Consider the following 10,955-nt stretch of genomic DNA (forward strand, 5'->3'; position numbering starts at 1 on the left):
GGTTGGAGTTCCTTGCCTCTGTCAATGTTTGCGAAGATCTAGAGATCAATGTTATCGGGGCTTTCTTTCAGTCTAGATGGAGACCGATGAAGAAGATTACATATGACGTGACTTACTATCAGATGAACACTCGCCAAAGGGCATTCCTAATAGGCAAGATGCAAATCATTAATGATTTCAAGCCAAAGTGGTTTTTACTGAAGGGAAATCCTACCATTTTGGATGGCATTTACTTCAATGATTTTCCTTTCAGACCATCTAGAGTGAGGACCCCAATAATCAAGACTCATGGAAGCTCAAATGGGAACCGATGGATGAGGAGAAAGCTAATCACGAGCTTCTATTTAACTACTATGTCAAATGGAATTACAACGAGAGGTTGGAGATGATTCGAAAGAATATCTCATAGGCCCTTCATAATAGGAAGTAGAATATAGTCTATAAAGACACTAATGGCTACCAAAAGCTTTATAAAGGTGAATTACTTTTTAAGTTCATTTTTTTGTTTGTTTTATTTGCATGTACTTATGCTAACATGTCTCTTCGTGCCAACGTGATAGCCGTTGGAGGAGAATGTTGGATTCAGAACATTTACGACCATTGGGAAAGGATAAATTCTTCCAAAAACTCTTAGTTAAATTTTCAAATTTGATGTAACTTATGAACAATATTTTAATTTAATCATGAATTTATTTTTATTGGATGTTTTAATTGATTTTTTTATTAAGTATTGACTTCAGTTTCGAATGATGTGCGATTTGGAAATAAATTCCTCGTTTATCAAGCAATTTTATGAAGTTTTTAAACTTGATGTTAATCAAAATCGTTTAGCCAATATGTAAAAAATGGAGTCATTCTAGAATGTATTGACTGAAGATTGTGACTGGAATCCTTGTAGCATGCATATGATCAATTTTTAATTATAATGTAAAGGATTCTAAGTTTGAACTCGAATGATTGATCATAAATGATCGACTGTCAACAGGCATGCTTTAGGAAAGTTCATTATTTGAGTGCTGCCGAATGACATCGTTCATAATAACATTGTCGAAGGGCAATATTACAAGAAAAATAGTATTCTTAAAGGATATCTATTGATAAAACTTATGTAAATCAATAGTGTTCCATGTCTTGGAAACTGGCTTTCTTAAAAGTTCTTTTAATCAATACATGTGCGTGTTGACACATTCGTATATCTGGAAAGGGCCCTTCCAATTACATCCCATTTTTCCTTTGCCTTAAGAGGATTGTGAAGCTTCAATGTTTCGAAGAACAAAGTCTCCAAGGTAGAACTACAAAGGCCGTACTATTTTTTTTTGTCATGAGTGGACTTCATCCGTTGGTGATAATCTTCCTTTGATGCTACTTGTCCCTTTTCTTCTTCTAGGAGTTCAAACTTTTTTCTATTCGTATTATTATCTGCTTCCGAATAGAAAATTTTCCCCAGGTTGGATGCTTTTATATCCACGAGGACAAATTCTTTTGTCTTGTATGTAAAGAAGAACAAATTTTCCCCTATAGCTCTTCTTGGAATTATTCGGTATGTTCATAAGACACTTTGCATCTGTTCCACCTAAAATGACTCAAGTTTGTCTAGTCTCTTCTTCAGCCCTTGCACAATCGTTGATTTGTTAATGTCAAATATTAATATAAATTGGGCATTTAACTAAAATCTTAAGTTTTTAGTTCAGTTGGTTCCATGATATGGTATCAGAGCCCCTTTAACTAAATGATTAAGAGTACGATTCCCAGCAATCTCATTTGCTGATTAAATTATAGGATATGATAATATGAGCTTGTGTTGTGCGTGCTTCAAGTCAGTTCGCATTTGCATATACGGGCGTGTCAGATATTATGGAGTCTTTCATAGTAGGTTCGAAAAGTAATCATCTTTTACACTGATAATATGGATTGAAATAATGGAAGAGGTTGGTTCGACTTTGGCACACTTGGTGAAGGGTTCTACTGCCACAGTAAAGGATTTTTTTAATGTTTAGTTGTAGGGAAGGCTGCTAATTTTTTATATATTATAAATTAGGTGTTTATAATATATTTTTTAGGATTTGAGATTTGTAAATTAGAGCATAACTAAATTATGATATAAATATATATTTTATTTTGTGATATATAAAAAACAATCACATATTAATAATTAGTTTTGCTAATATGATTTGATTATAATTTTATAATTTTTATATTAAAAATAAAAAAAAAAGAAAAGAAAAGAAAAAACCTTCCAATGGAATGTGTGAAAAAGTAGTTTAACTTTCAATAATGGGCTTCAAGGTTTGGTCTTTTGGTGTTTTTTTTTTTTCTAAAGCCATTTATCGAACACAAAATTGCTATCTCTATTTAGTAAAAAATTTAAGGGTAAATTTCAAATAAAACTTTTGTAGTTTCACTAATTTTCAGATAAAGTAATGTGATTTATTTATTTTCAAAGTAAGGACTGAGATTTTCAACTTTAGCAAAATAAGGATTTTTTCGATTGATACTATTAAAATCACCATTGACGACTTCAAAAATTACATATTTTAAGCAACTTTAATTCTTTAACTTTTTTATTTTGAGATTATTTAGATGATGTTTGGTAAAGAGAGAAAGTTAATGTTTAGAGAGAGAAAGTTCCAAAAAAGATGATTTTCGAAAATCGAAAATGTAGTTCCATAGTAAATGTGACATTGAACAACTTTAATTCTTGAAAATTTTCATTTCCAGGTCGTTAAAAATAGTTTTAATAGCATTAATTAAAAAGGTCATTGTTTTATTAAAAGTGCGAAACCGCAATCCTCGTTTTGATAAAAAAAATATATCACAGTCCTTTATTTGAAAATTAGTGAAACATAAGGATTTTATTTAAAATTTACCCAAAATTTAATCAAACATAGTTCGTAATTTTATAAATATAGTACATTTATACCGATATCATAGCATATTATATTTTTTTATTCATAAAATTTATTAAAATATAAAAAAGTTCATATTTATACTTTTATTTTCTCTTCTAACTCTATAATTTTTCAAACATTTTTCATTCATTTTTTTTTATTTAATACTTCATTTTCCTCTGAATTTGTTCAAAAAACTTGATTGCCCATGAACTTTCAAAATGTCTTGATAGTCCTCTCAACTTGCATAAAATATTCAGTTAACCCCTCGAACTTACATAAAATGTAATCAATTGATCATTCGATCGCAAAAAAAAATAAGTTAAATGCGGAAGATGTATTCCACCCATCTTAGAATGTTATTGTATAATTCAAAAATAGATTAAAAATGAAGTTATTGATTACTCAACTATACAACTTGACTTCTCTAATATTAGAACTGCATATCCCGATTTTGGTCGTGTTACTTTTTTTGAGACTCGTGCAATACATCTTCCGTATTTAACTTACTTTTTTGCAATCGAGTGATCAATTGATTACATTTTATGCAAGTTTAGAGAGGTAACTGAACATTTTATGCAAGTTGAGAGGGCTATCGAGACACTTTCAAAGTTTAGAAGGCCAGTCAAGCTTTTTGGATAAGTTCGGGGAGCAAATGATGTATTAAACTAATAATAAATAAAGAATGAATATAAGAAGTATTATTGGATTAAGAGTCACTCTTAAATCACTAAAATTATTTATATTATTTTTAGAGATTGAACTAAGAGTCTGTTGTGTTGCGGATGCTCTAAATATTAAGGCCCTGTTTGGGAATTAGCTGTTAGCTGATTACATTAGCTGTTAGCTGATTACATTAGCTGATTTGACTAGCTGTTTGTGTAGACCTGTTTGGTAAAAATTAGCTGATTGATAATAGCGGTTTGTGCAAAAAGACGAATAAGAGCATTTTTTTAATACATAAAAATATAAATAAAATAATTAGGGTTAAAGAAGTCCATTAATTTTAATATTGCAAAAAGCTAATTGAAAAAACTCCTAAAAGGAGCTTTTTCTAAATTAGCTGTTTTCATCCCAAAACTCTCCCCCAAACCTCTCTCCACCAAACGCTTCAATCAGCGGTTTCAGTAGTCAAACCGCTAAAGTTGGTCAAAACCGCTCTTTTTATTCCAAAACGCTGTTTACCAAAAACGACCTAAGGTATTAAACAGCCATTTGGCTACTGACCCAAGTGAAGTGGTAGTTGAACTTTGGAACATTAACAAAAATCAAAATTCTAAAGCTCTAATCTTGTATACTCAGAAACACATAATTAATGCTATGAAATAAATCACAACCGCACATCCTAATTCTCATATCTGATCTAACCCATCTCTCAGAACATCCAAAGGTTAATCCTTTCCACCGTCACGAAATTATATATTATTTTCTTTTTCAAATTACATCGCTCGATTTTCTTTCTACACTTGAACTCTCTTGTGTAAGCTTCCCATCAGCAAGATCTCACCACCGGGCAGATCCACTGCAACTCAGAACTCACATTCCTTCTCTCCAAGCTCAAGTTCTGTAGATTCTAACAATTCAATGTCGGTTATATCAATTCCTTGTTTTCTGCTCTTCTTTATGAGCTTCATTGTTGAAGGCTCAGTTCATGAGTACAGAGGAGATAGATTTGTGGCTAAAGGTAATGCGTTTGTTGTTCATGGAGGTAATGAGGGGATTTACTCTTCCCCCGCTGGAAATTTCAATGAGACCGCTGAAATGACTTCAAATCGCGACTCTTTTATACGGTAATTCTGGGTTTATTCTCTTATACGACGAGATCTCCCGATTTTTAGGTCGAATTTGGTAATTGAAGTGGATAAGATAATATATTTGCTTTTATACAATTGGTTTTTGGAGTTATTTGGGTCAAATGATGTGGTCAGTAGTATGTCGAAGTTTATTAATTCTCCGAGAAGTAGCATTTTATTGAGAAACACAAGATCGTAGCATATCCAAAGTTTATGTTTCAAGAATTTTCCCCAAATTTAAATTTGAAATTCTATAGCTCGTAGATTTGTTGTCTGTGATTTTTTTTTGTTATATCAAACCTGCTTATGTGGAATGGTGGATTTTGCTAACTGTATAGGCTATAACATCTCAAATCCTTCAATATCAATTATCAGATGGTCCTGATTCATTAGACTTGATGTAGTTTTCCAGTTTCATTAATAGTGGATTCATTTTTTATGTTTATCAGTTTTGAAAAGATAACATTCCGGAGAAGTGAGGAATTTTCTAACATTTCCTCGGGGCCAATCCAAGCAGTTATTTTTGAGGTAGAAGATAGAGAGACAATAGGAGGTTCAGCCTATGGCGGTCAAAGAGCTATTTGTTGCACAGGTGATCTTGCTAAGTTGGGTGTGTGCTCTCAAGGAGAAATAATCCATCGACCTTCAATGAATGATCCTAATTGGCCCCATGTTTTTGGTGTTTCCTTCGAAGTCGATGAACTGGTTGCTACGTTGCGATCAAGATCCATACAGATCACTAAAACTGGGATGTATAATTTGTATTTCATGCATTGTGACCCGAATCTCAAGGATGTGGTTGTAGAGGGGAAAACTATATGGAAAAACCCTACTGGATATTTACCTGGTAGAATGGCACCTCTGATGAACTTCTATGGGTTCATGTCACTTGCTTTCGTCTTACTTGGAGTTCTCTGGTTCTATCAATATGCTAGATTCTGGAAGGAAGTTTTTCCATTGTTGAATTGCATAACAATGGTAATAACACTAGGCATGTTTGAAATGGCTTTTTGGTATTTTGACTATGTTGAATTCAATGAAACTGGAGTTAGGCCAACTGGCATCACAATATGGGCAGTTACTTTTGGTGCAATTAAACGCACAGTGGCTCGTCTCATAATTCTCATGGTGTCGATGGGTTATGGTGTTGTCCGACCTACCTTAGGTGGCCTCACATCAAAGGTGATCATGCTTGGGATGACATTTTTTCTGGCTTCTGAAGTGCTTGAAATAGTCGAGAATGTGGGTGCTGTCAGTGATCTTTCTGGGAAGGCGAGACTCTTTTTGGTTCTTCCTGTGGCGATTTTGGATGCTTTCTTCATTCTCTGGATATTCAAGTCACTTTCTGCCACTTTAAATAAGCTTCAGGTACTAATCTGCCATTCTGGAATGAGTTCTGTTGATATATTTTCCTTGGTGAATATGATGGCTTTCTTTATTCTTGAGAAATATTATAAATGATTAAGCTATTTGAAGCACAAACAAAAGCAATCCCTTTTTTTAAAAAAATTGGGGACTTAATTTGTATAATCAATAAATTAGATTGGTTACAAATTGAAGTGAACAGAAACATAGAATTAAACTAAACAAGCGGAAGGAAGACAATGTGTTAGACTTACAATTAGATGATCAACATGAATTAGATTGTAAACCACGGAGAGGTTGAACATGAATCAGATTGGTTACAAATTGAACTGAACGAATACTGAGAATTAAATTACACAAGCGGAAGGAAGACATTTTAGACTTACAGCATAGGACGGACCGGTTGAGTTAGTTCTTACTTCTTTTGAGCAGAGAGGAGGCACTATAGTGTTCTTCAAGGCCATCTCCTGGATGATCACGTCTTGGTCATGAAGGAAAATTGTTAGGATAATTGTGACTTCTAACAATTATAATATATGTAAGGTTGCAATTGCTCTGCTGGCATTATAGATAAGGTCTTTGTGCTGCATTTTATACAGCATTATGTTTTTTCCAGATTTGATATTTCAGTGTAAACTCAGTTGCATATATAAAAACAAAACCGGTGAATAACTTTTGTGTTGCTCGATGTGGCAGGCTAGGCGGATGATGGTCAAGCTAGATATATACAGGAAATTTACAAATGCTTTGGCAGTAGGAGTTGTTGTATCAGTGGGTTGGATATGCTATGAGGTAATTTTATTGCTTGTTGTATTTGTTAAGTCATTCATCTCTGTCGTAGTTTATTATGTTACTGCCTTGTCACCGGGCAAACAATTTACTGAAATAGCATGAGTTATTGGCAATGTTTGAAGACTTCTTCTTACTTACCAGTAGCCTTGTTGCAGCTAAATCTCAAGTATCATTAGTGTGCGAATTAGAATACAAACTGTTAGAACCCTTGTAGCATCGTTTGAGCTTCAGCACTTAAAATTAGTACGTCCATTTGAAATTTGATTGACAGCGTTGAGTGGCATGGCCATTGGCAAAGTGCCATTATATTATCAATTTTAGTTATATCTATGAGCACAACACAAGTTTCAAAAGGAATAAGCTGCCAACATTAGGATTTGAAATTATACATGGAGTAGCATGTTGAGATTGTGAAGTTTTCATATGAACTGACATTTTTGCTTTGCTTTATATCAAGAATGGAATTGAAGGGGGAGTACTGTACTTCACATCATTTTAAGCATTTCAAGGCCCCTCATCTTTTTGATTTTGTTGCTTGAGTCCTTGTTCTTTTAATTTGACACATTGAACCCTCTATTAGTTATATTTACACATATTACGTTCCTGGTGACCAAAAGTATCAGCTTTGAACATAAAACTCGGTCTTAAAAATGCTCTTTTCCTTGTTTTAATTTTTCTAATCTCCAACAATGCTTTTCACACCCAATATAATTTTGTGGTTGCAGTTGTATTACAAGTCCAATGACATTTACAATGAGCAGTGGCAAGATGCCTGGATCATCCCAGCTTTCTGGCATATCCTTTCGTATTCTCTTCTATGTATGATTTGTGCACTTTGGGCTCCTTCTCAGAACTCAATGCGGTAAGACTTCGCTTCTTTCCTCAACTTTTTTTTTTTACCCACTCTTTCCCTGTAATTTGAAGTGTTGTTTTAACTTTGGTCTAGATATCAAGTTTATCATATTATATCTGCTCGTTCGTTTCCTGATAATTAAATACTCCGTTATTGACAGGTATGCTTACTCCGATGATGCGGCCGAAGAGTTTGACAGAGATGAAAGTTCACTGACACTCATTAAACCAGCGGCAATGCCTTCAAAGGACGTTCGAATTGCAACGGAAGCTAGACCAGTACAAAGCAATAACAGTTCGTCTAATGATGATGTTGAAGAAGACAAAACAGAGTAAAGTATCATAGATTTTATTGTAGCTTAATGATTTCATTTACAGCTTTGTTACTGGTGTAGTAATTATTTTCAGGTGCCTAAAAAAAATTATGCCTTTTTAGCAGAGAAAAGTTCATTTATGAATGCCAATAGAAGAGAGTTCCTTTAGGTTCCATTTTTTCTTTCGTAAGAGGGGTTGGATTAATTATTGGAAGTTCACCAATCTGAGAGAAGAAACCATGATTTTTGGGTGTTGTTATTCCCAGCTAGGGCTGTAAACGAGCCGAGCCGAGCTTTGGCATGTTCAAGCTCAGTTCGCTATAAAATTAACGAGCTCGAGTCCGAGCTGAGCTTGCTATAAAATTAACGAGTCGAGTCCGAGCCGAGCTTTGGCTTGCTGAGCCGAGCTTCGAGCTTGTTTCGAGCCCAAAATCCTCTTTTGGACTTTGTTCATTAAGAAAATTATCTAACCATGAATTGTTTGTGAGTAAATTGTTAATTATATTTGTGAAGTTTGCTCGCAAATAACTCTTTAATTGCGTACATAAACAAGCTCACAAGCAAAGTTCATGAATAAATAAACAAGATGCTTACAAATAGTTCGTCTATTACTCATTTATTATGTTTGTGAACGAACTCATCTAATAGCAAATGAAATAATATTAAGTTTAAATATTTGTGAACTAACATAAAATTATATAGTTTTCTATAAAACTAAAATTTGTTCATAAATGTTCTAATTGAGCCTGCTCGCGAGCTTTCGAGCCGAATTTTGGCCTGTTCAAGCTTGGCTCGTTTACGAACTGAGCCAGTAAATCGTGTTCACGAGCGGCTCGTTTATAAATCAAACCGAGTCGAGCCGAGCTTTTATTGAGCCGATCACCGAGCCGTTCATGAGCGGCTCTGTTCATTTATAGCCCTATTCCCAGCCCCATTTTCACACACTTAGTCTAGGGAAATAGCGAAACTGCCCTTATTGTTTGTCTTTGCAAAAAGTATATATTTTTTTCTCTCTACGAAATGCGGGCGTGTGGCTATCATGCCTCACCACGTGGTGAGGCGCGATGTTCATATGCCCACGTGTGATTTTTTTTTTCAATTTTACATTTTAATTATTATTATTCTAAACAATTATAAATATTATAATTATTCTAAAAAATTGTAAATATTATAATTATTAACATTATAATTTGAATTATAATTATTTACATTATAATTAAATAATATACATGAAGTGGTGTTCGCTATGGTTACTTTGTTTTTTACAAAGTACCGTTACTTGGTGTGGTTTTCACCATTGGATTAATTTTATGCTCTATCATCCAATGGTGAAAACCACACCAAGTAACGGTACTTTGTAAAAAACAAAGTAACCATAGCGGGCACCGACATGAAGGTGTTCGTTATGGTTACTTTGTTTTTTACAAAGTACCATCAAATATGTATTAAAATGTGTTAAAAACAATAAGTTCTAAAGAATTCTAAATATTAAAAAATTACAACAAGTCAATTAGTCTGGTTCCATTCCTCAATGGATCGGTGTGTGATAGATTTAAGAAAGACTGTTCACATGTCCACGTGTGAATTTTTTTTTTCAATTTTACATTTTAATTATTATTATTCTAAATAATTATAAATATTATAATTATTCTAAAAAATTCTAAATATTATAATTATTAACATTATAATTTGAATTATAATTTATAATTAAATAATATACATGAAGTATTAAACATGTATTAAAATGTTCCTACCAAAAAAAATATGTATTAAAATGTGTTAAAAACAATAAGTTCTAAAAAATTCTAAATATTAAAAAAATTACAACAAGTCAATTCGTTCGGCTCCATTCCTCCATAATCTGCTCCAGATCAGTCCTAACTGGTGGAGCCTGTTCAGCGGGCACGAGTGCGATCGCCCGCTAATCGACGTCTGCCAAACGGCTAACCTACTGCACAAAATTAAATGTTAGAAAAAACATAGGTAAAATAATAATAATAAATAAATAAATAATAAAAAACTTACATATTCTCTGTTGGAGCGAGAATGGTGGTGGCGTATGAAAATAAAAAATATTATTCTAACTAAATAAAAATATTTTAAACTAGAAAATAAAAATTAAAAAATTATTTTAACTATCTGTGGAGGTGACGTATGAGTATCACGCCTCCACCACAGATGGGGGCGTAATGTTCATACGCCCCTACCTATGTCGGGGCGTGATGTTCATACGCCCCGACACAAAAATCAGATTTTTTTAATAAAATCCGATTTCAGTAAATAGAACCGTAAATCAATCAAATTTCGATGCAAATTACGTACCATGAGTCCTTTCCCGCAGACGCTCCTCCGATCCATGTTTTTCGTTAATAAATTAGTCCGCATTAGATTACAGAGAGCTTAGGTTGTTTGAGAGGATTTGAGAATTTCGAAATTTGATGAAAGGGTATTTTAGTCTTTTCCCGAGGCTAAGTGTGGAAAATTGTGGTTGAATATAGTAATTCACTTTTTTTATTTGCTTTCACTTATAACCACTTTGAGGAAAAGAAAGAAACTACAATAATCCTTTGTTTAAAGTTTGAAAGTTAACGGATGTGAGAGTTAAATGAAATAATGGAAAGGAAACCGAAATGAGGGAAATGAAAGTTAAAAATTAAATTGAAGCTTCATTTTTTTTTTACATGAATCATTTAAATTAGAAAAAAAAATCACACAAGGATTAAATTATATAAAGTCAACTTATAAAACAAAATGGCAAAAGTTTTTCTATTTATTTTAGAAAAAGAGACTAAAAAATATTTATTGTTGCTTGTTGGGAAGGGTCAAGTCTATGGTTGTAATTGGAAAATGAAGAATTTCAAAGGTCTTTTATTCATATTAGCCGTCTGCCCTATGACTTATTAGGTCTTATGAATCTTGAAAAGTCTCGTACCAATCCTCGTTCGTTGCTT

The 10,955-nt window shown here is 33.1% G+C and overlaps 1 protein-coding gene across 1 annotated transcript; it reads left to right on the forward strand.

Moving 5' to 3' along the window:
- Nucleotides 1-4,294: 4,294 nt before the first annotated feature.
- Nucleotides 4,295-8,189, forward strand: LOC136223976 (uncharacterized). The gene is made up of 5 exons (XM_066012163.1): nucleotides 4,295-4,678; nucleotides 5,131-6,049; nucleotides 6,743-6,838; nucleotides 7,564-7,700; nucleotides 7,852-8,189. The coding sequence occupies exons 1-5, from the start codon at nucleotides 4,473-4,475 to the stop codon at nucleotides 8,024-8,026; spliced, it is 1,533 nt and encodes a 510-aa protein (XP_065868235.1). The 5' UTR covers nucleotides 4,295-4,472; the 3' UTR covers nucleotides 8,027-8,189.
- The last annotated feature ends 2,766 nt before the right edge of the window (nucleotides 8,190-10,955 follow it).

Source organism: Euphorbia lathyris, chromosome 3 (assembly GCF_963576675.1).
Source record: "Euphorbia lathyris chromosome 3, ddEupLath1.1, whole genome shotgun sequence".
Lineage (NCBI taxonomy): Eukaryota > Viridiplantae > Streptophyta > Magnoliopsida > Malpighiales > Euphorbiaceae > Euphorbia > Euphorbia lathyris.